The sequence below is a fragment of the Ovis canadensis genome, chromosome 4, assembly GCF_042477335.2.
Source record: "Ovis canadensis isolate MfBH-ARS-UI-01 breed Bighorn chromosome 4, ARS-UI_OviCan_v2, whole genome shotgun sequence".
Classification (NCBI taxonomy): domain Eukaryota; kingdom Metazoa; phylum Chordata; class Mammalia; order Artiodactyla; family Bovidae; genus Ovis; species Ovis canadensis.
The window spans coordinates 44,955,124-44,980,777 of record NC_091248.1 but is presented as its reverse complement, the minus strand read 5'-3'; the positions used below and the strand labels follow the sequence as shown (position 1 = coordinate 44,980,777).

The 25,654-nt window shown below is 39.2% G+C and overlaps 1 protein-coding gene across 1 annotated transcript in view; it reads right to left on the bottom strand.

Moving 5' to 3' along the window:
- Positions 1 to 25,654, bottom strand: part of DNAH11 (dynein axonemal heavy chain 11) — a 357,148-nt gene that overhangs the window by 290,344 nt on the left and 41,150 nt on the right. Inside the window, exons 10-20 of the mRNA XM_069587639.1 lie at positions 24,136 to 24,273; positions 23,697 to 23,821; positions 22,963 to 23,158; positions 20,040 to 20,144; positions 19,497 to 19,889; positions 12,313 to 12,645; positions 11,230 to 11,484; positions 10,975 to 11,144; positions 10,524 to 10,746; positions 6,110 to 6,226; positions 5,914 to 6,000 (exon numbers count right to left, since the gene is read on the bottom strand). Coding sequence (XP_069443740.1) covers positions 5,914 to 6,000; positions 6,110 to 6,226; positions 10,524 to 10,746; positions 10,975 to 11,144; positions 11,230 to 11,484; positions 12,313 to 12,645; positions 19,497 to 19,889; positions 20,040 to 20,144; positions 22,963 to 23,158; positions 23,697 to 23,821; positions 24,136 to 24,273 — 2,142 coding nt within the window. The remainder of the gene's footprint in view (positions 1 to 5,913; positions 6,001 to 6,109; positions 6,227 to 10,523; positions 10,747 to 10,974; positions 11,145 to 11,229; positions 11,485 to 12,312; positions 12,646 to 19,496; positions 19,890 to 20,039; positions 20,145 to 22,962; positions 23,159 to 23,696; positions 23,822 to 24,135; positions 24,274 to 25,654) is intronic.

Sequence of the window (25,654 nt, the reverse complement as noted above, 5' to 3'; positions counted from 1 at the left end):
AAATTTAAAAAATGTCCCAGAGATTATCAATACACAAACTATTCCCAGGTGGCGTTAGTGGTAAGGAACCTGCCTGCCAGTGCAGGAGATATAAGAGACACAGGTTCCATCCTTGGCCTGGGAAGATCCCCTGGAGGAGAGCACGGCAACCCACTCCAGTATTCTTGCCTGGAGAATCCCATGGACAGAGGAGCCTGGCGGGCTGCATTCCATTGGGTCACAAAGAGTTGGACATGACTGATGAGACAGAGCACACACAGGAAAAATTTCACCATATGATTATATTTGGCTCCCCTACCATCTCATCAGTGTACAGCAGTTTACGTTTTACACCAAATATAAGCTGACTCTTTCTTAATAAGCCAATTCTTTTTTTTTGATAAGCCAATCCTTAATTTTTTATTAACATACCAGTGTCTTAATATGGTCAAGTGCAAAGAGTACCAAAGAGCGTGCATGCAGGAAAAGCTGGGAACCCAAGGCCCTCTCTCCCATTCTTCTGGAGGCTGTTTCTCTAGTTCTCAGTTCTCTGCACAAGCTGTGCTTATTGATTTATCAAGTTTGGACATTACAGATTTACTGGGTTTGCAAACAAAGGATTTAACATTGCTTTTCTACTTTATATTTTCTCTCAACCTTCTCTCAATATCCAACAATTCTATCTATTACTTTAGGTCTTCTGAGTTTCTTAACTTTAAATACCCACAGTTAATCATTTATCAACTTTCAACTCTCTTAACTTCTTGCAATGCAAATTAGAATATTAGCACTCTAACATTCTTTCATGATGTAAGTTGTTTCATTTTTACATGTTATACCTTTATAAACATTAACTGCAATTCTCTTAGTATTACAAATGTTAGAAAAATTCCATACATATAAAAAGGGGTCTGGCTATGAGCATACACACCATCCAGCTTAGGAAATACTTATTACTAATAACTTTTAATGACCTTAATTTTATCCTTCTCTTTCCCACTACAAACAAAATCACTAAATTTTTATTTAACATCACTGATTTTATAATATTTTCACTATATGTGTTTTTACTGCAAATGCTAAACTCTTACAATTTATGGCTTGAAATTTATATGAACACTATATATTAAGAATTTTTTATTTTTGAGGTACTTCTATATATTCGTGTAAAGTATGCATTAAGTTCATTTCTACCACTTTATAGCACTACCCAGTGTGAATACGCTACAATTAAGTTATTCTACTGCTGATAGTGATTTCTGTATCTCACCATTAACCCTGATGCTACTAGGATTTTTATGTGCTCTGGTAAAACTGTCTTAGAGTTTTGCTATCCTTTAATGGGTTAAAAGGATAGAGTTTCTATCATAAGTGAATGGTGAATGGTACCTAAAGATCTTTTGGCATTTGTTAAGATGGTTATATGACTTTTAATCTATTAACATGATGAATTATATTAATTTTCTAATGTTAAATTAAACATTTTCCTGGAATGAACCCAACCAATTTATATGGATTATTTGGTTTAGTTTGTTTGTTATCTACGTGTACAGAAAAAAGAATGGCTTATAATTTTTCCTTTCTCATACTGTCCTTTCACAAAAATAAGACATGCTTCATACAGCAGTTTTTGAGTGTTCATTCTTCTTCTGGGCTCTGGAAGCATATGAATGAGGTTTATTTCCAGAAAGCTCCTTGAATTAACCTATAATCCCATCAGAGCCTGTTATTCTCTGTTTTAAACTAATGGTTTATATTTTTATTTTCCTATTGGTTAATTTTTAATAGTTATAGGACTATTCAGGTATGTTATTTCTTGAGATAGTTTTAGTATGTTCCCAAAAATGTATCCACTTTGCTTAAATTTCATTGATTATATTTGACGATGTTTTGAATTTCTGCTCTTTCTGTAGTGCCGTTTCCTATTTATTCCTAGGATTGTGGATTGTTCTGTTTTCCCTTTGTTAATTCTGCCTGGGATTTGTCAATATAATTAGTCTTTTCTGAGAATCAATTTTGGCTTTGTTTGTCCTCTCTTTTCTTGAAATACACATATTGGAAGTCATTTCAGCAATGATTTGTTGATGGTTGATGCATTCTGCTTTTGTTTACCTTAAATACTCTTGTTACTGAAATATAATTTTACACTGGAGAATTGGGAAAAAATCATCTATCTCCCAGCTTCCATTGTTGCTGGTGACAAATATGCTCTTACCTCAGGTATCACTTCTAACAGATAATCTGTCTTTCCTATCTGGATGCTTTAAAGGTTTTCTCTTTGCCATGGGTATTCTGTAGTTCACTGTGATGTGTGCAGATGTTGACTTCGTATTTAACCTTTATCAGTGAATATCGTGAATCAGTTGATTCATGCTTTGACCAGTTCTAAAAAAAAAAAATCCCAGCTACTCTATCTCCACTGCGTTTCTTCCAGGAAGTCTGAGGAGAAGAGTTAGACATCATTCTAACTTCTCACTCTGTATCTCTTCAGCTCTCCTGTATTTTTTATCTCCTTTCACCTATGTGCTGTCTTCTAAGTGGTTCCTTCCAATGTCATTTGCATTTCACTAATCCTCTTTTCAATTTAACTAATTCTTTAACCACTACTGAATTGTGTCTTTTAAAATAATTTTGAGCCTGGGGAGGGACGCAGGCGGGGACAGAGAAAAAATAAAATAAAATAAAATAATTTTATTTTTCATTTCCATAAGTCCCTGGTCCGTTTTCAAACTCAGCTGATCATTTTTGATAGTCTCAAAACTGAGAACTTCCTTATTTTTTTCAATATTACCTTTTATTTCCATAATAAATGTTGGGTTGTTTTTTTGTGTGTATGTGCCTGTATCACATGTGGGACCTTCGTTCCCTGACAGGGATCAAAGCCAGGCCCCAAGCAGTGGAAGCACAGTCTTAACCACTGCACCACCAGAGTCATCCCAATAAATGTTTTCTAATATCCGACACTTTGTGTCTGTACACTTTGTGTCTGTATCTGTCGTCTGCTCTGTCTGTTGGCCCTTATGCATGACGGTGGGTTTATTTTACTGGCAACTCAAATTTCACTAAATTTAAGCTGTTGGGCCCCTGAAGAGATTAGAATAAGATCACTTTATTCTTTTCTATCCAGAGGAGATCTGGATTTGTTTCTATTGTGTGCTAGGAACTCTTTGTAACCATTTCAGTTTCCTGACCTGGAAGTTCCTTAGCTATAAGAGTAGTACAAAATTGAACTACAACTCTTGGGGGAACAGGCCCATGTTTACCAATTCCCAGAGGATCCTTTTCTCTGTTTTTTCACCCTATTCTGAGCAAAGACTGTCATCTCAAGGGCTCCCTGCAGGCTACAGATTTTCCCAGCCCACCCTCTCATTAAGGGTGAAAGTGAAAGTCACTCAGTTGTGTCCGACTCTTTGCAACCCCATGGACTATACAGTCCATGGGGTGAGTTCTCCAGGCCAGAATATACTGGAGTGAGTAGCCTTTCCCTTCTTCTTGGGGATTTTCCCAACCCAGGAATCAAACCCAGGTCTCCCACACTGCAGGTGGATTCTTTACCAGCTGAGCCACCAGGGAAGCCCTCTTAAAAGGATCTCCTCCTTTGTCTTGAAAGCTAATTACAAAGTTCTAGACTTCTGGTACTTTGATTTGCCCCTATAGCAGCACAGAGTTTTATGTTTCCCTCTGCTTTCCATCCTGGTTTCAGCTACTCTATTTTCCTGCCCTTTAAAGATTTCTCTTGTTTTCTTGGGAACTCAGCAATAGATTTAGAATTATGTATTTGTGGACATGTTTCAGCATCTGTTTTACAAAAGAGGGATTTTCGAAATGGCTAGTCAACCACACTCCCCAGAGTCAATAGCCCTTTTATTTATTTTTAATTATTTCCCTATTAGTTATACTAATTATTCCTACAAATATAAATCTAATTATTTTAATTCAATTGTTCATTGTATCTTTGTCTATGAAGAGAGAATACCACATAATATAAATTTCCCAGTAATTGGTTATAAAAGGAGAGATGTACCACACCACTTCCCTTGTTCCTGGTGGGTCAATGGTTTCCATCTTTTGGAGTGAAGTGCCTTGAGTACTGGGACCTACCATGTCAGTCCAGAACAAGCATATACCTGACTTGGGTTGAAGCTAGTTACATAAACATTAGACACGCTTGCTGAACAAACACATAAGAAAATGACTTTAAGATAAAAGTAACCGAGTCCTACTATATTCAAAACTTTGTATAAATCTTCAACATATTCTGTAGGTGCAAAGTTAAATATCTGACTTTTAAATATGTAACTGTATGGTGTTACAGTATAGCATGAAAATGGTAAGACTCAATAAATGATAACTGCAGGAAATGTTTACACACAGCGCATTAGTTAGTCAAGGAAAAACATCTCCCCATCCAATCTGTTGAGACCACCTGCAATGTAGATATAATCTTAAAAAAAAACAACAGTATTAGAATATTCTAACCTACTCCCTTTTCAGTGAATAAATTAACCACTTTCCCTCAGCCAAGTGAAAGAAAAGACCTCATGCTATAGAATGGTGTTTAATGAATGGTTGAAAGAAGTTAAAACTAAATTCAAACCAAAATTTGGAAAGATAAGTAAAAAATCATGTCAGCTTCAAGCTTTACAAGAGTCTAAGCAGTATTTTTTGGCCATCTGACACAAAGAACTGACTCATTGGAAAAGACCCTGATGCTGGGACATATAGAAGGCAGGAGGAGAAAGGGGCAACAGGGGACTAAATGGATGGCATCACTGACTCCATGGACATGAGTCTAGGCAAACTCCAGGAGACAGTGAAGGACAGGGAAGCCTGGCGTGCTGCAGCCCATGGGGTCACAGAAAATCAGGCATGACTGAGCGAATGAACAACAACAAAAGCAGTGAAGACTATCTCCAGCGCGAAGTCAAGTCAGGACGGCAGCCCACACGAGCCCAGGAAAACTTCCAGTCCTGCATCTAAGCTTCAAAGTCATCAGTTAGGCTGCTAGGTTAAGAATTCTTAGAGAAACAAAGATACAATTTTTCTAATAAAATTTTAAAATGTTTTTTTCAAGCCTCATGAATTATGCACCATTTTGGATTATCTGCCTGTTACATACATTCTTATAGTCAACCATGATAAAGTAGCTCATTATGAACTAGGATTGAATGACTCAATAATATTTGTACCCAGAATTAAGAATAAGTTACAGGCATTCACTTGAAAGGCCCTAAAACACTAGCCACCTCCAGAAAACCACGTAACATATATTTGGGGAGTGAGCACGGAGACATATATAGTGTGCAGTTGGGAGTGAGACTGAGGACATGTAATCAAGCCTAAAGAAGAAAGTGCAGAATGAGGCAATAGACACAGAGGTGGGGGGAAGAGTAAGTTATGGATTTTCCTTACTATGATTAAGAATTATGAACCAAGTATCACATAGGAAATAGCACAATGGTCAACATTTCTCATCTTTTAAAAAAATACACAGCTAAAATTTTAGTTTTATTTTAAATTTTAAAATTCTGTCATTAACTGTTATCTCCAACAAGGTACTCAGTTATACATGATTATATCTTTATCTGAAAAAAAAAAAAGAATAGAAGCTGTATCATAGGGATATATTAAGAACTGAAATAAATAACATGTAACATGCTTAACAAAGTTCTTGACATATAAAGTGTTTAAAAAATAATTGCAGTTGTTAGTTTCATTAGTATGAGTACTTTGATGATAACAGCATTCTGGGGAGACATGATTTAAATCACAATATAATTTACTTGGGGAAAATGGTTTATAACTGGGTTTATACAGCTAATTCTCAACCCATAACTAATTGCCAAACTAAAGTAAAATATAGCAGTATCTCAATGTCCCATTTATTTTTTTAAATAGCTATTATAACACACAAGATCACTGCAATCACATTACCTTATCAAGTACTGTATATGGATTTTCTGCATTAAAATGAAGGGGCGCATAGAATCTGAATCTCTCTCTGAACTCTGCCTGCTTCTCCTGATGAAGGCAGAAAAAGACAAAGAGAATCTCAAACAAACAGCTTCAACCAGTCTCATAAAACCTTTCTTAAACAACCACAACAAAACAACTTTGTTAGATAGCTTACATCAAACAAAACGCATGCTTTCCTTATAAGAGAGACTTCTGCATTTTGGAGAGGTGAGACTTCATGTCTGACAGTTGCTGCAATCTTTTTGGTAGTTTCCCATCTTTCAGGTAATTCCTGCAAAAACAAAGGTGCAAATGGGAAATCACTGCAGCACCTAAAACAAACCAGCGCCACAGGATTGAATTAGCCTAATCTTTCTCCGCTAACCCATGGCATCCTTTCATTCTTGTATAAGAGATGGAGTTTACCCCAAAGATTAAAGTGACTAAAAGGCTCAGAACCAGGCTGAATCCCAGGCTGACACACTGGCACCTCTGGAGTCACGTCTTCCGAGCACAAACCAGGCTGTCCTCTGAAACTGACCTCAGCATAAATCAAAATGTTTTCAAAATAAAACACAAATTACCAAATTATTTTGCTACTGAGGTAACAAAATTAAGTGCTCTGGAAATGACTCGGTTGATCTAACATCTAGAAATGGAGCCATGTTTAGCCAGTGAAAAGATGTTTTGGATCTGGTGGGGCAGAGATGAAAAAATATGGATCAGTCTTGTCCTTCATTTTCCTCTGACTCCCAAAGCTGTGTTTGTGCTTGCTCTGGATGGAGAGTTTGAATGTTTGGGTTAATTGTAAATGAAAGGATTTTCAAAGTAAGATGAGGCAAAGGGAAGGGAAGATTAATTCCTACTTGATGGAAGACAAAGCAGTCATAAATTGTTCAGGTAGCCACTCAACTCTGCTATCCTGACTACAATGCAAACGGCAACAGCAACTTACTCTCTCTGAAGAGCCCTCTGTGTAACTGCTGTTGAAAAGCATTCCTTGTGTCCAGACTAAGAAAGCATTGTTTGTCTGGGTCATCTCCCAGGACACTGAAATTGTTTTGTCACACAAAACCACACATGGTGATGGGACTCTACTTGGGTATCTGAAGTACAAAAATCAAAGGTTTTAAAGACTATTTTGTAACCTTTGATAAATATTTGAGAAATGATTCAGTAACTGTCAATTACGAAAAGTGCACTGTGCTAAGTATAAATTGTATCTGAGTGGTGGAGGAGGGCTACAAAGATAAAACATATGCTTTAGACAGATATTGAGATATCATCTGTCAGTGTGAATGAGAGGCACACAAAATAACTTTTTTCATGACAGAACCTGTTAACTTCCATCAGGAGGTGTTATGAAATGAAAATGCAACACGGTGTCCTGACAGAAACACCCAACCAGGCCAGGAGCTAAGAGACTTGGGCTCTAAAGCCACCTGCTTTTCATCTTGTTTCTCCATCCTTCTCAAACAAACTCTGCATCCTCATCTGTGCAGTCTCACTCTGCAATTCCAACTGACCCCACAGAACCTAGAAGGTTCATGGAGTCCCTCAGGGCCAGGGGGGAAAAGACAAGAAGAAGCTAGGTGAGCTCAGGGTCCTTAACCTTCTTCAGCTACACTAGACCCGCTGCTACCAGCTTTGCATTTGGGGATACCAAAGAAGCTTCCGCTTGATAAAAAGTAAACTGTCATTGAAAACCAATAGATTAGATGACCTCCAAAGTCTAGGTGATACTGGTTCACTCAAGGAGGAGACACTGCCTCAGAGGCTCATAGCAATGAGTGGATTTCAACAGGGAGAGATGAGGGTGAGATCCCTCGATTATCTTGTAAGGTTTCCAACGCAGAATGGAGTGAGTGTGTGGGCTCTATGGAAACTGGACAGGATTCTGAGGCCAGGGGCAGTCAATGAAGGTTCCGTAACGGGGAGGGGACTTTAAGAAATCCATAGATTACAGGTGTAATCTAGCTTCAGAGCATATTGTAGACAGAGTATGAGAACACAGACATGCCCAGGGGTTTTAAGCATCAAACTCAGCACAGGCAAGTTTGGGGAAATGTTGTGACTGCTAATGATTATGAAGGAGAAAAAGTAACTCTCACAAATGGCTTCAATTAAAACAAATCTGGTACCTTGTTAGCCCCCACAAGCAACTTGGACTGCCTGTAAATCTTATATTTTCCCCTGATCAGCATGAATTACCAGCATCGAGACACACACAGAGCTAAAAGTGTGGTTCACTTTTGAAACCTTGAAAAGCTTAGTATTTTCAATATTGCCAAAACTGTAAGTAGTGAGTCAAACTTATTTTTACAGAAAAAAAGCAGAATACCACATTTGCTTTTATTCATCTTGGAAACGTAAGAGTCCATTAGAAAGCATGTAAGCTAAAAAATGCATCAAAGAATTTTAAATCTTTCGCCGGACCACTGCACTAAAATTGAATATCTGAACCTAACAGTCAGCACTAAGTGACCTGATCAAACACGTCTCCATCACCACTTACACCTTCCTCATTAACTTATTGTTGAACAATGTTTATACATTGTGCCATATGTGTCAGGCACACAAGGTGCCATATGTGTCAGGAAAATCTGTCAAAGACTTAAAAATGACAACAGAAATGACTGGGACCTAGCTTTAGCAAAGTGTGAGCCAAACTTTTATAATACAAATTCTGGAGGCCATGACCCAAATCCCCCTATCAGTTCCTTCTATTAATGGCTGGTTTCTCTATACAACATATTTTCAGGTTCAAGATCTGACTCAAAGAATATCCCAATCTTCCTAAAAACAAACACGCATAGTGCGTTCTACGGTCATTATTTAATCTCTCACTCTTGTTATATACTATCTATCCACGTTGCCTTTCACTCCAAATCAAACTAGATTTTCTTTTCGAGACAGATTTTACTTAAACAAAATTTAATAATTCATATACAGTAATTCTTTGTAGCCAACAGAGCATTTGTAAATACAGTGTTGCAGTGAGTCTTCACAAAACAAAATGTGGACTATGAAATGGAGCAGCAGAAGTGAAAAACATTTTGGCAGTTCCTCAAAAAGTTAAACTTAGAAACCGCATGACCCAGTTATTCTACTCTTAAATTTTTTTCAAAAATGGAATGAAAACAGGTACTCAAATACTTTTGCACTAATGGCCACAGCAACATTATTCAAGACAGCCAAAAGATGAAAAGAACCCTAATATTCCTTAATGGGTGAAAGGCTAGACAAACTGGAACATACATACATATATATACATACACACACACACACCTGAACATCATTCAGCCATAAACAGGAATGAAGTAGTGATATATGCTACAATGTTCATGAATCTCAAAAACATCCTGCCAAGTGAGAAAAGCCAGACACAAAAGGCCACATATTGTATAAAACCACTTATATGAAGTTTCTACAGTAAGTAAATCCATAAGGACAGGAAAAGACTGGCAGTAGCCCCGGACGGATGGCAGGTAGTAGGGGAGTAGTGGGGAATGACCACTAATGGACATGGAGTTTCTTTGAAGGTGATGAAAATGTTCTGAAACTATAATAGGCAGAGGCAGGGGTTACACAACCTTGTGAATGTACTAATGCCACACATTTTGAAGTGGTTACTTTTACGTTATATAAACTGTGAATTTCACCTCAATTTAAAAAAAAAACATGGGGAATTGGAGACAGTATAGACAAATGTTGAAAGTGACGGATCTTGAGGGATATTTTACTGAAGAGGAAGCATGCTCTGAGACAAACATATGAGATGGATTTGCAAAAAAGAAATCCTAGTTTGAGTTCCATGCTCTAATCACTGAACTAGACAGAATTCAATAAAAAGTTTTTTTTGTTTGTTTTTTTTTTACTTAATGCAGAAACTGATCAAATTGCAAAGTCAAACATAAGCCTGTCCTGGAAGCTGGTAGATGATGTAAATATGTAAACTCTCTATAGAATTTCAACATGAACATGGGAATAGCAGCTCAATGGTGAGATTTTTATTCATGAATTCAGTGATAACCACAAAGACTTTGCACATCATTTGGCACACAGCAGCCAAGTCAATCCAGAACATAGAGCAGGGTGACACAGAAACCCTGTTTAGGAAACAGTGATTTCTCCATCCAAATTGGGCTTTATTCATTCTTTATTAACATGTCCACGATTTGTTTCCAAAGACTAGGACAGTTCTCAACTGACAGGCAATTTTAGATGAAAAAGAGAGCTGGAGTTCATTTCACATGGGAAAGTGAAGATATAAGAGAAACCCCAAAGTCCTTGAGAGACTCTCTATTACCTGAATACCTCTAACACGAAGATGGTGAAGCAGAGCCACGCAGAGCAAGGATTTGGGCATGAAATACCCCTAGATTTGTACATCCTAGCTTCATTACTTGAGTGGCCCTGAGAAAATTAGTCCCTTTCAGCTTCAGATTCTGAAGCTGTAAAATGAAAACATTAATATCTACAGTGTCTGTTGCGACGAAGAGTCATAAGACAGTACACAGGAAGAATGAACGTGGGTACAGGAGGTGCTCAGTTTATGGCGATGGTGAGTATTTTACCCCTACACTCACCTTTAGCTGGGTATAGACTTGCTCAGGCATCTTCTGGCCATACATTTCCAAGAGTGTGATGGTTTCTTTCAGTGGTTCAAAGAGTTCATCAGTAGCTCTCTGTCGGCTTCTTACAGCCAGAAGATGCCCCATAATGTCAACTAAACCATCATGATCGCCTTCACTTAATTCTCTCTGAAGCCCAGCATCTGTCTCCTTTATAAATTCTTGTAGTTCATTCAGGCTATAAGGACAGGTATGTACATACACATATACAAACACAAATTATACTCATGAAAACTTAGAAGAATAAGGCTTTTGACTGATTATTTTCAGTATTTACCTAAGTAAATGTTTGTTAACTGTATTATAAAACTGGCAATTTTAATGCTCTTAAAATTAATACATCAGTTTTAAGAAGCAGTCAGGTATGAGAAGTTATAATTCCAAACACCAAAACACAAAGCGCTACCTGTCGATGACGAATCTCAAAAGATGCTCCTGAAACATCCAGCTCCATTTCCTGATGATGTTCAGCAAGCTCACTTTAAAAGGCTTCATGTCCACCTTGAACCAACTATCAAACACCCTGAAGTCGTCAAACTTGCTCATCTGAACATACAGAGCCTCATAAATGTCAATCTATAATTAGAAAAAAAAAAAAGTCACTGTGCAACAACTCAGTCAAAACCCAGAAACTAGATTGACTGCTGAAGGTTTTCCTTGCCTGTTCTTTGAACTGCTCAAGTGTTGGTGACTGTTCAGGGACCTCTTCATTCACACGAGGCTCCACCTCCTCGGCCGACACAGTAGGGCCATACAGAAGGAAGTGCTTCATGGACTCGGCTCGGTCTTCTACCCAGAGGTAAGCATACGTGTCCAGGGTGTTTCTGAAGTCCAAGACTTTGCTGATAACGTCGGTTACTCTCCTCATGATCTCCTGCCTGCCTTCTGCCAGGCCCAGCATGTTGTCCACATCACTCTAAACAACAGCAGAGCCAAGCATTTACAAAACTCAATCGTGTTCTCTCAATTATGTGCAACCCAACATTCTCCAAGGCCAGTCTTCAAAAGAGAATAGTTAGTAAGATAAAAAACTGTGTTGCCTTTCCCAACTTTTCTTTATGCTCATTATCCCAATTAATTTTGAATCATTACTATAAAAGCTAATTTTATAATAATAATTGTCATTAATATACATGTATTTGTATAGGCATTACGTATTCAAATGTCTGGGTAGTTGAGTAATGAATTCAGGGAAGTTGCAACCCTCTATATCCTTTTCTGCCTTTTCATCTGAAATATTGTTTCTTAATATTTTCTCTTTTGCATTTATATATCAAGAATGAAGTGCTTTCTCTCATGTGGCTTTATCCCATTTTAAAAAGCTGTTCTAAAATTCCTGATTTTCCTGGCTGACTCAGGATTAGCTCACAGCATCTTGCTTTCAGGTTAGTTACAAATAAAATTAACCACACTTAGGATAAATACAGCACAAAAGTGTGAACATCAGATTAGAGAGCACTAGAACTCAAAATTGAAGTATATTCAGAAGAAAAGCTTTGGAATTAGCTTTGCATTTGTTTGTAACTCTAAACATATGTGCAAAATTGGATAAAATATATGTAAATATGAACTTTTAAAAATATATAAACTTTTTAAAGAATTTATTTCAAGTTTCCTTGATCTCTCTGTATTCTATTTTCTGCATTCAGTATTCAGTATCACTATTAATAAATGCATGTATGAGCTCTTAATCTATTATATACATATAATTAATAAATGCAATACCTATTTGCAAAGAGCATACCTGGTAGTTTTCTGTTTCCAGATGTGCTGCCACCCGCTTCATCTGGGCAGACATTCTGAAACTACTGCATAACATTTCTTCCACCAGATCATAGAAGCCATCTCCAGCCTCTCTTTCTAAAGAAGGCTTAAACAGAATTTCCGGGGGCATTAAGATCATGTGTGCTTGAAAAAATGGTGCAGGTTTCAATTGTTTCTCTGTGTTCTTCAGGAAGAAGTCTAAGTCATGCATTATCGCTTGAAAAAAGCCTTCCACCACGATGTCATCAATAAATTCTACATAAATCTTCCAGGCATCCAGAGAAGGACTGGCTCTGAATAGCTTCCTATTTTCCTACCAACAGCAAGTATTAATAGATCAGTAGAGACAACAGCGAGTATAAAAATGAAAGCTGTTCATTTAAATGGTACATTAAAGGGGCTGCATTTAGGGGTACAACAGAGAAACATTCAAATGCTTGGCTGTAGAATCTTAAGCCAGATGGCAATGACCCAAGCAGGATTCTGTAACACTTAGTTTATTTATAAAATACATTCCAAAGTCATTCTTTAAAGGAGAAATCATTATGAAGACTGCTACCTACAAATACACACAAAAACTACACTATTTCCCAAAACATCCTAGATGGATGGGGCCTGGGACTTGACCTTCCAGGCCCTCTCCTGTACATGAAGTTCCCCCACCCAGCCAGTAGTCCGGAGAACACTGAGCTGGGAAACCAGAGATCACTCAGTCAGCACAGAGTGACGTGCTCTAGCCCATTCTTGGAGACTTGCACAGTACTTATGTTAAAGTCCATTAACCTGGTTTAACTGATTGTTTCCAAACACGAAATTATTCTGGGCCACCCACCTATGAGCAGCTGGAGGAGTAATACTAACTCAGCTTGGGAAACACTGACCTGGGGAAGTCCAACCTCCCTTTGTGCTTTAATAACATCAAATTCCTCAACCTCTACATCTCCCCATGGGTGGGTCAATGGGCACAACAGCCCAGACATGGACATGGTTAAGGACGGCTAGAGGCTGGGCACAGTGTGGCAGGTCGAGGGACAGAGATTTGAAAAGGTCAGGTGAGCAACAAGGCTGGTTCCAGGGGTACCTTCTGAGTGGGAAGGACTGAAGTCTATACAGGCCAGAGAGTAGATGCCGAAGAGAGAAGCCACTGTGACACAGAGGCAGTGTGTTAGTCACTCAACCATGTCCGATTCTTTGTGACCCTGTGGACTATAGCCTGTCCATGGAGTTCTCCAGGCAAGAGTACTGGAGTGGGTTGCCATTTCCTTCTCCAGGGGATCTTCCTGACCCAGGGATCAAACCCAGGTCTCCGGCACTGCAGGCAGAGTTCTTTACCATCTCAGCTACCAAGGGGGACACAGAGAAAAGATGACAGCAAAACAGCTGATGATAAGGTAACTATGCTTTCTTTGATTATTCACCACTGTGGAGGCATGATCCAGGATTCAAAGATGTGTGCTACAGGCAAGAATCAGAACTACAGAGGTGACTCTCAATCCTGATAAAGCAGGGCAGGAATTAGCATGGTTTTGCAGGGTTTTTTTTTGCCTTTTCAAAAATTTAAGAACTGCTGTTTTCAGGGATGCTGTCTTTTCCACCATCCAGGTGGAAGCATTCACATCTGTGTGTCGTATATGACCCACACCTCTGGAGCCGGGCAGTACACACCCCAGACAGCTGTGCACAGCAGTCCTATCTCCACTGCGGAAACCAGAAAGGAGAAATACAGAGGTCAAAGGGGTGAAAAAATCCTCAAAGACTATCTTGTTCAGGCTCTGCATCTTTAAGATATAAAACAAAGACCTAAAATGCACCCAGCATCCCATTAATAGGAATGAGAACTAGAAGCCAGTCCTCTTGACTCCTCAAAGCAGGGTTCTTTGCAACACGTCACAGTAATACAACTATGATTTCCTCACTGTTCACACTTTCTCATATCAAGAGACTCAGTGTATATCACTACAATGCCACTTACAAGAAGTTGTTATAGTTTCAACGATTTACAGTATAGGGAGGAAAAGAAATAGAAAGGAGAGCTCTGGGTGACTGAATCACCACTGGGGTCCCTTCCAGACCCAATCGTCCACGATTCTGCCCTTCTCATCATCTTAGATGCTGACTACAGACATGTGCTGAGAATCGGCAGCCACAAAGGGCACGGCATGAAAAGGCAGAACGTACGCACCTGCTGCTGGCTTTCTATGTCTTTCCCCAGAACCACACTCCTCACTGGAAGTCTGAGGACCAAGCTCAAAATGATGTGCTAATAAGAGGTGGGGCAATCACTTACAACACAGATTATAGAAACAAGTACTCGTTTCCTTTCTATTTTAAAGTTGCATTCCCTCAAGTTGGAAGCTCTCCACAGTTCTTGGTGTGACTTCAGAGCTTCTTAGTTTTTTACTTAAAGGCAAAAAGCAGAGTCTACTTACTAGTAGAAAAACTCCAACCTTATTCTGTGAGAATAACACTGTAAAACCTTGCTTGTAACTATTTCCAGTCATATACTGGCAACAATTTCAATGCATTTTGATCAGGATTCATAAATTTTACTGGTCTAAACCCCCAGGTTACTGTTTAGGGAGTCCCCTTTTTTATAATTAAGAAAATACAATTGAAGAAGCTAATCATAACCCATCATCTGTCCTCTATGAGACAGACTCTAAGGCATAAACACTCCTAAGTATGTCCTAAAAGTCACAGCATAATTCACAGTATCTTGGCAAACCAGGAATAGTCAATGGCATGAGTAAGTTAAGATACTGCTTAAAAAACTTACTTCTTTACTTATCATAACATCCCTTTGATTCCTTCAAGCCTTGTTTGTTTAGTCGGTGAGTCATATCTGACTCTTCTGAGACCCCATGGACTGTAGCCCGCCAGACTCCTCTGTCCATGAGATTTCCCAGGCAAGAATATTGGGGTGGGTTGCCATTTCTTTCTCCTGGGGATCTTCCCAGCCCAGGGATCAAATCTGCGTCTCCTACATACGCAGGCAGATTCTTTACCATCGAGCCACCCGGGAAGCCCCAGCTACCCAGGCCTTAGGGAGAACCTTCAGCGGGAGCATGGCCCTACCTACACCTTGATTTCACACTTTTAGCCTCCAGTCTGTGTGAGAATACAATTCAGTTGTTCTAAGACATCCATTTGAGGTACTTTGTTACAGCATTTGTTACTTTGTTACTAGCAGCCCAAGAGTGCTAACACAGGCAGTCAGCAAAGAAAGCAAAGTTTATGCCTTAGTAAGTGTTACCAGTAGGGAAAACTAATACTTCCTTAAATATTTCAGACAAACTTGGAAGTATACAAAGTCTTTGAAACCCACATGCATTCCCACCCCCTGCTATTTCGTGGCACTTAGTACAGCATATCAAATGCACCACATGTTACTTTTTAGTGAATGCATTTGCTGCTTTTCAGATACTGTCCTCACAGAATTCCAAAGCCAGTCTATGCAAAAACCTCCGCTTGAGTGGACACCTCTAACATGCCCAAAGATGAAACCTGTCTTTTCTCTACAACATCTTGCTCTCCCACAGCCCTCCTCATGTCAGTAAAGGGAAACTCTATTTTCCCAGTGGCCTAGACCAAAAACCTCAATTTCATCTTCGACTTCTCTGTCTCCTGACCTGTCACAGAAAATATTCTCGGCTCTGCCTCCAAAATACATCCAGCACATGCCTACTCTTTACCACTGTCACCCTGACCTAAGCCGTCATCACCTGGATTATAGACTCATCCCCTCTGTCTACCATCTCCTGTCTCCCATTTCACTCAACAGGGAAAGCCTATGAGCAGAGAGTCTCTGGCTGCTATTTCCCCTTAGAGCAAAACCCAAAGATCTCAAAATGGCCTGCTGATCCTGTGTGATTTGCCCTTAAAAGCGGGCACTCAGTTGTGTCTGACTCTTTGCAACCCCAAGGACTACAGCCCGCAAGTTCCTCTGTCCGCAGAATTTCCCAGCAAGAATACTGGAGTAGGTTGTCATTCCCTTCTCCAGGGGATCTTCCTGACCCAGGGATGGATATCACGTCTCCTGCACTGAAGACAGATTCTTTCTTGAGCCAACAGGGATTTGTCCTTAGTCCCTTTCAAACTTAATTATGTGCAATTATTCCCCTTAGAAATTACGCTTCAGGCAGGCTGGCTCTCTAACTGATCCTTAGATATGCGGCCCATTATTGTTCAGTCCCTAAGTCGTGTGTGACTCTTTGCGACCCCATGGACTGCAGCATGGAAGGCTTCCTCCATTATCTCCCAGAGTTTTCAAACTCATGTCCATTGAGTTAGTGATGGTATCTGACCATCTCATCCTCTGCCACCCCCTTTTCTTTTTGCCTTCAATCTATCCCAGCATCAGGGTCTTTTCCAATGAGTCAGCTCTTTGCATCAAGTAGCCAAAGTATTGGAACTTCAGCTTCAATATCGGTCCTTCCAATAAATATTTGGGGTTAATTTCTTTTAGGATTGACTGTTTGACCTCCTTGCTGTTCAAGGGACTCTCAAGAGTTGTCCCCAGCACCACAATTCAAAAGTACCAATTCTTTAGCACTCAGCTTTTTTTATGGTCCAACTCTCACATCGGTATATAACTACTGGAAAAACCAGAGCTTTGACTATGAGACCTTTGTTGGCAAAGTGATGTCTTTGCTTTTTAATACACTGACTGGGTTTATCGTTGCTTTGTCATGCGACCAATACTCCTTCTGTGGCTTTTGTACTTTGATACTAGAACATCCTCCTTTTGTTTTCCACACAGCTCATTCCTTTTCAGTTCTCAGCAGAAATGCTACCTTAGTAAAGAGGTCCTTCTAACCACCTCAAAAACAAAGTCCACCCTGCCTGCCATTGATTCTCTCTCTTGCCATCTCTGCTTTATTTTTCACCACTGCTCCTATGATCAACTGAGGTACTACTATACATTTGTTGTTTTCTCTTTCTCTATTCCCTGACAAGGGTGTAGGGCTTAAGAGACAAGACTTCTTTCTTTCGCTTTGCTTTCTCTGTCTTCTGTTCTTGTTTTATTTTGTATCTTCTCTTACCTTGATAATGCTGGAATAGCGCCTATCACTACTTTAAAAGCTCAAATACTTGTAAGGAGAGTAACTAATGATGTCACCCTCAGGGGGTGGTTGAGAGGGTTACATGAGATGATGTAAACAAGATGGATGTCACATAGAGCATTTACCCAACAGTGGCAGCTACTGACAGCATTCAAAACCGGTGATAACTATGACCAAGATAACAACCCCATTTCTAGCCTCTCTGTTTTACCAAAAGATCCCATATTCCTATCTCTTCCCTCAGAAATGAGCACAGTAAGGTCTAAGAAATGACAGGCAAGTAATACAAATTCCTCCATTTTCAATGCTTAGTAAAACCATACATAAAGCTCTTTCAGGTTCAATAAAAGAGCCCTTCTGAACTATTTCAAATCCTAAAGGATGATGCTGTTAAAGTGCTGCACTCACTATGCCAGCAAATTTGGAAAACTCAACAGTGGCTCCAGGACTGGAAAAGGTCAGTTTTCAGTCCAATACCAAAGAAGGGCAGTGCCAAATAATATTTAAACAATTGTGGTCATTTTCACATGCTAGCAAGGTTATGTTCAAAATCCTTCAAGCTAGGCTTCAGTAGTATGTGAATGTATAAGATGTACAAGCTAGGGTTTGAAGAGGTAGACAAACCAGAGATTAAATTGCCAACATTTGTTAGATCATGGAGAAAGCAAGGCAGTTTCAGAAAAACAACTACTTGTGCTTCACTGACTATGCTACAGCCTTTGACTGTGTAGATCACAACAAATTGTGGAAAATTCTTTAAGAGATAGGAATACCAGACCTTACCTATCTCCTGAAAAATCTGCAAGCAGGTCAAGAAGCAACAGTTAGAACCAGACATAGAACAACAAACTGGTTCAAAATGGAAAAGGAGAACTACAAGGCTGTGTATTGTCACCCTGTTTATTTAACTTATATGCAGAGTACATCATGAGAAATGCCAGGCTGTGTGAAACACAAGCTGGAATCAGGATTGCCAGGAGAAATATTAACAGCCTCAGACATGCAGATGGTACCACTCTAATGCCAGAAACTGAAAAGGAACTAAAGAACGTCCTGATGAAGGTGAAAGAAAAGAGTGAAAAAGCTGGATTAAAACTCAACATTCACAAAACTAAGATCATGGCATCTGCTCCATCATTTCACAGCAAAGGGAAAGCAAAAAAAAAAAAAAAATGGAAGAAGTGATAGATTTTATTTTCTTGGGCTCCAAAACCACTTCAGACAATGACTATAGCCATGAAACTCACAGACACTTGCTCCTTGGAAGGAAAGCTAAGACACACCCAGACAGTGTATTAAAAAGCAGAGACACCACTTTGCCAACAAAGTCCAAACAGTCAAAGCTACATTTCCAGTAGTCATGTATGGATGTGAGCTGGACCATAAAGAAGGCTAAGTACCAAAGAAGTGATGCTTTCAAACTGTGGTGCTGGAGAAGACTCTTGAGAGTCCCTTGGACTGCAAGGAGATCAAACCAGTGTATCCTAAAGGAAATCAACCCTGAATATTCAATGGAGGGACTGATGCTGAAGCTCCAATTCTTTGACCACCTGATGCAAAGAGCTGACTCATTGGAAAAGACCCTGAAGCTGGGAAAGATTGAGGGCAGGAGGAGAAGGGGGCTACAGAGAATGAGATGGTTAGACAGCATCACTGACTCAATGTACATGATTCTGAGCAAACTCTGGGAGACAGTGAAGGACAGAGGAAGACTGGTGTGCTGCAGTCCATGGGGTTGCAAAGAGTCAGAAATGACTGAGTGACTGAACAGAAGAAACAAACTTGATGAAAGGAGCTGCTATACACTTTGAAGCCTTAAAAGCAAGTATGGCTGGGGGGCTTGGTAACTTCCAGTTGGTCCAGTGGTTAAGGATTTGCTTTCCAATGCAGGGGACACAGGCTCCATCCGTGGACAGAGAACTAAGATCCCAGGTATCACACAGCAGCTACTGAGCCTGAACGCTAACTGCTGAGTCTGCATGCTCTGGTGCCTGAACAACACAACTCAAGCCCACATGCTACAAGGAAGATCCTACATGCTGCAACTAAGACCTGGTGCAGCCAAGCAAATAAATAGAATTTTTTTAAAAAAGGCAAGTACCTCGACCAAGTTGTGTATCTTGCAGCCATCTTCTCGGATTCGCTTGTATTTTTTCGTAAATAATTCACTCTTGTCCTCCCAAGTCAAGGCAGTCTCCCGCCTGTGTTCTCTCCTGGGAAGGAGCGGGCACTCAGCCCAAGCCCGCATGGTCTGCTGGATCACTCGGACGTTATTCTGTGCACGCTCCACTCTGCGCTCCAGCTCGGAGGTGGCCATCCTTACCCTCTCGATATCCCCCCAGCAGTCATCATGCCATGTCAGCGACGTGGCGGCTGCCTGTAGGTCCTCATCCACAGTCCTCAGCTCGTCCTCAATCAGCGGGTATTCAACTTCCAGAAGAGTCTGTTTCAGCTTATTATATCCGTGTACAAGAAGTTCAAGATTTCCAATGTACTGACAAAAGAAAACCCCGAAACAAAAAGCACCACATATGTTACAGCTGCTTTCTCTTGGAGCCATGAAAATATCAGAGGTCTACATGTTAATAATTAAAATTCCAACTATTTCTTTTCAAAATCTGCCCCAATATCTGAAAACACAGACCTTTAAGAGAGTGTTTCTTTTTTTGAAGATGGCGAAGGCTGAATCTGGTATATCTGATTTCTTCAACATCAAAAGGTATTTCACTTCTCTTAATACGGCCACTAGCTATTAAAAGAAAAGCAAGAATTATTACATATTTTAAAGATATCCATCTAGTCAAAGCTGTGGTTTTTCCAGTAGTCATGTATGGATCTGAGAGTTGAAATAAAAGAAAGCTGAATGCCAAAGAACTGATGCTTTTGAACTGTGCTGTTAGAGAAGACTCTTGAGAGTCCTTTGGACTGCAAAGAGATCCAACCAGTCCATCCTAAAGGAAATCAGTCCTGAATATTCACTGGAAGGACTGATGGTAAAGTGGAAACTCCAATACTTTGGCCACCTGATGTGAAGAACTGATTCACTGGAAAAGACCCTGATGCTGAGAAAGATTGAAGGCAGGAGGAGAAGGGGACAACAGAGGATGAGATGGTTGGATGGAATCACTGACTCAATAGACATGAGTTTGAGCAAGCTCTGGGAGTTGGTGATGGACAGGGAAGCCTGGCGTGCTGCAGTCCATGGGGTCGCAAAGAGTGGGACATGACTGAGAGACTGAGCTGAACTGACTGAAGGATACCATTCTATTTTAACACAAGTTAAATCAAAATGCTTGTAATTTCATCAGTGATTATCATGTTTTGAAACTGTCAGGGCAGAGAGGTTTTTCTTATGCTTTTTCAAAGCAATAATGATACATTCCATATGACATGGAAGTATATAACTAATAAAGGTAGATAAGTTACTTACAAAACAGAAAGAGACTCACAGACTTAGAAAATGAACTTCTGGTTGCCACGGGGAAGGAATAGTTAGGGAGTTTGGGAAGTTCAGGTACCCACTGCTATATTTACAACAGATAAACCTACTGTATAGCACACAGAACTCTACTCAGTGTTATGTACCAGCCTGGATGAGAGGGGGTTTTGGAGGAGGATGGACACATGTATATGTATAGCTAAGTCCCTTCACTGTTCATCTGAAACTATCACAACATTGTTTATTAGCTATACCCCAATGCAAAATTAGTTTTAAAAAGTAACAATACAGGGAGAAATCACTGGTTGTGGCTCACTGTCAGATAAAGAATTCAAGCAACATCCACATGAAGGTCTGAAATGGAAGGCCATAAATTGACCTCGACCTTTTCCCAGCACTGTTAGCTCTATTATAATGCTTATTTTGAAAACGCGACATCATTCTATACCAGAGAGGAATCTGAGTATGCCACAAGTTTTGTCTTTGCTTATCTGCAGATTTACCCACAAGAAATGCTAGGTAAATGCTAAAAACTGCACCCGACTAAACTGAAGGTTTTATTAGGAAGACAAAATTTTCACATGCACACCTCATAAACATCCACTGCCGTTTACACGTGTGTGATGACACACATCCGTCCACTGCTGGCGGCAGAACTTTTTACTGGTTTCAAATGACCCTCCTTCCACCACTTCACAGTAACACACAAGTTGCAACGTACTTCCTGAACAAACTTCATGTCTTTGTCGAGAGAAAGTGTCAATTCATTGGAGAATTGATCTATTACCTGACCATTTAAAATGTATAAAAGTATGCTACCCCTTCTCCTGGTTTTGTTTCTGTTTTTTCTTATTAGAGTATATTGCTGTACAATGTTATATAAGTTACCGGTGTACAGTATGTTCACAATTTTTAAAGGTCGCACTTCATCTGTAGTTATTGTAAAGCATTTGCTGTATTCCCCATGTTATACAATATGTATCCTTGTAGCTTATGCTACACCTGATAGTTTGAATCTTTTAGCCCCCTACCCCTGGGTTGTTCCACTCCTTCCCTCTCCCCAGTAGTAACCACTAGTTTGTTTTCTGTATCTATGAGTCTGTTCCCTTTTGTTATATTCACTCATTTGTCATATTTTTTAGATTCCCCATATAAGTGATATCACACACGGTATTTGTTGTTCTGTCTGACATTTACTTTTTATTATTACTGACAAAGTTTTTGAGTACTGTGCCCTAACCCTCATATTCCCCATCAGTCCTGTACTTTTTTTTTGTGCAATCTTTCATTGTGAAGTGATTTTTAGGAATGCATATGCCATGTCAGAGCAGAACTGACTGTAGCCTTAATTCAAGGTTCTGAGGAAAAGACCACGCCACATGCTTTAGAAGGTAACCCAACTGACTTCCTCAGGTTGTCACTCCATGGTTTAACTAGTACAGTACATTTTGTGTATTTATAATCTCTTGTGGTAGAACTGTAGGGATTGTCTCCAAAACATCTCAGAAATTCATTTTTTATATATTGGTTTTATGCAATCAGAAGGTAGACAAAATCCTCAGTTCTCCAGGTTATACATTTATATACATGTCCTGAGGTTAATAAGAAAAATTAGGTGATGCTATTCTTTGTAATATTTCAGAAAATGAATCAGAACTTGGGTACAGACTGTGACTATTAAAGTCAGTGAGACTAATTTTCTCACCTCCTAGGCATAAAGCTGGACTGCCACGAGACAGGGCCAGAAAACATAAGCCAGAAAAAAATTGATCAAAGACTACTGATTCTGTTCACTTAAACTGACACCTATTAAATGTTATCAAGTGCCAAATACTATGTTAGACACACAAAACACAAAGATTAAATACGATGGACCTGACTCTCAAGTAACTCATTATCCAGTCAAGTGGAAGTAATAAATAAATAACTACAAGACAAAATAAGAAAACAATTGATATAAAATTTGGTAAACAAATCTTTAAAGCAGACATAAAGAAGCTGTTTTAAGTTATAGTCCTCACAGCTCTGACATTTTCCCAAAATCAAATTATAAATAACTGGAGGTATTAGGCATACACTTATAATAAAAAGGGCATTTGTAAAACATTTTAAAAACATTAAACCCTACCTTTGGGTCAAAGTTGACACTGAGAAGACCACTTGTGGCACTGAATTTAACCAAGGGTTGATTCAAATTGAATTCACAAATTTCATTCACATTACTTTTCCATTCATTATAGATATGATCTTCAAATTGGTTCAGCAAAGTTGTCATCTCAACATACTTCTGATAAAGCAAGGTATCATCAGGACTTTCCCAGAATCTGTAGGAATATGGTTTTTCTATATATTAGGTAGTCTTCAGCTTAACTACTTTACAATAATACACACTAGAAAATGCAAGAAAATACACTATAAACCAGGAAGAAAACCAATAAAGTTCAAACAATGCTTCTTTGTTTAAAAAAGATAGTTATAAAATAAATGGAATGCCAAACATTTAACTCAATCACATAGCAACAGGTTATCAATCCCTACAAAGGAAAGAGAAAGATATAACAGTCTGCAAAAGAAAAGGAATGCTAGTTATTAGAGAAAGGAAAAACAGTAACAAAAATTATCAGCATATTTTGGATGAAACGGAAAAGTAAAAAGGAAAAAAAAGACCTAAAACATAGAAATATAGGAAGTTCTAAGTCCTATTAAACATACTCCAAACCATGGGAATAAATCCCTCTCAACAAGCCGGACAATGACAAGAGTTAAATAAGGCAGTAAGCACTAAAATGAACAGCTCACCCCTCTATATAAAAGTTGCCTGTGTCATAGAGATAGTGTTACCAGGAAAGCCTAACTACTCACAGATAATGGAGAGATGCAAACTTTGACCAAAACATCTGAAGTCGGTCAAGAACCTCTTTAGCCCATTTGATATTTCCTGAAGTAAACGGCATATTCTTGTTAAGAACTACATTTCCTTGTTCAATCTGCAAATTGATATTGTGGTGAAGAGGAAGAAAGGGAACATTTAATGAGAGTACACTCCAACCTTGTGAACAACTGCTCATTTTGGTACTTTTACAGAATAAATATATAAAGCACATGTGTTAAGTAACTTGGTTGGTAGAAGAGTTATGGTCTTAAAGCAGGTTATTCATATCCACAGAAAACCAGTTAAATAAAAGCATAGCAACTTTAGTGCCTATATCTCACCTTTAGGTATCACTCAGTGTAGTTCTACTTGATACCCTGGCCCACAATATGATGCTGTGAATGTGCCAGACTTTATCCCCCCACTCACCTGTCTCATGTGTTCATTATACAATTGCTTACACATATCCAACTCTTCATTGAACATGTGCACAAGTGTGCTATAATGTGGGCTGAAAATTTCCATGACAACTGGTTTCTCAAGAAAATTCCCAAATACAGTCAAAAGCTATAAAAAAAAAAATCAAAGTGAAAGAAAGGTTAACCACCACAGGTTGTTAATACAAATACTCAGTTCACTATTTCCCCCATTAAACCTCCTCCATGACTAGATACACAGAGCAAACATTTAGATCTATGCAAGTATCCTGCAAGGTCTCCAAATCGAAAACATATCTTTGCATCTCACTAAAATGTCTACACATCCAATAAAGCAAATTCTAAATGTAAAGCAGTTTCCCTTCCTCACCAGAAAGTGAAGAGTCAGAAATGAACCTCTGTTAGCAATGCCTGATCACAGCTGACACTATTACTTCCTGTCGGGCACCAGGAAATGTAGGAGGTGCTTTGCAGATTTAAGAACAGAAGCAAGACTGTGTACTTGTTATTTGCTCTTCTCTCCTACATACTGGACTGCAAAAGAGATCAAACCAGTCAATCCTAAAGGAAATCAACTCTGAATATTCCCTGGAAAGACTGATACTGAAGCTCCAATACTTTGGCCACCTGATGTGAAGAACCGACTCACTGGAAAAGATTCTGATGCTGGGAAAGACTGTGAGGATGAGATGATTAGATGGTATCCCCGACTCAATGGACATGAATATGTGCAAACTCTGGGAGATAATACAGGACAGGGGAGGCTGGTGTGCTGCAGTCTATTGGGTTGCAAAGAGTTGGACATGACTTAGCAACTGGACAACAACCTACACATATACCCTTTGAAATAAGAAAATCCATATTGAGGACCTCCAGGTCACACTATAATAATAATTATAGTTACCCTGTGATAGATGATACAGAAAAAGAATGTGAAAAAGAATATATATATGTGTGTGTATATATATATGTGGTTGTGTGATGGTGTTATTGGAGAAAGGAATAACCAATAACCAGCAACCATATATATATATGCATGTATAACTGAAACAATCTTGCTATACAGCAGAAATTGATACAGCATTGTAAATCGACTATACCTTCAGTAAAATAAATTTTAAACACATAGTCACACCGGAAGCATCGGCCACAGGACTGTCCTATCTGGGCCCATGTGTGTTTTGAATCACAGGACCCAGTCACCCCCAAAACAACAGGGGGCAGCAGTGGCGACCTGTTCCAGTGGCACCCACTCCACAGGCTGACAGTTCCTTCAGGGTCAGAGTTGTAGCTGAAACATATGCTTTCAGATAATCAGATTCTTTCTCAGAAAAAGAATTAGGGCATGGCAGGTTGAACCAATGCCAGTAAAATTACGAGTGAAGACAAATTACAGTTGAGCCTTAAACAAAATGACCTTCAACTGGGTGGGTCTACTTTTACACAAAATTTTATCAATAAAGACACTGGAAAAGTTTTTGGAGATTTGAGATAATTTGAAAAGACTCTCA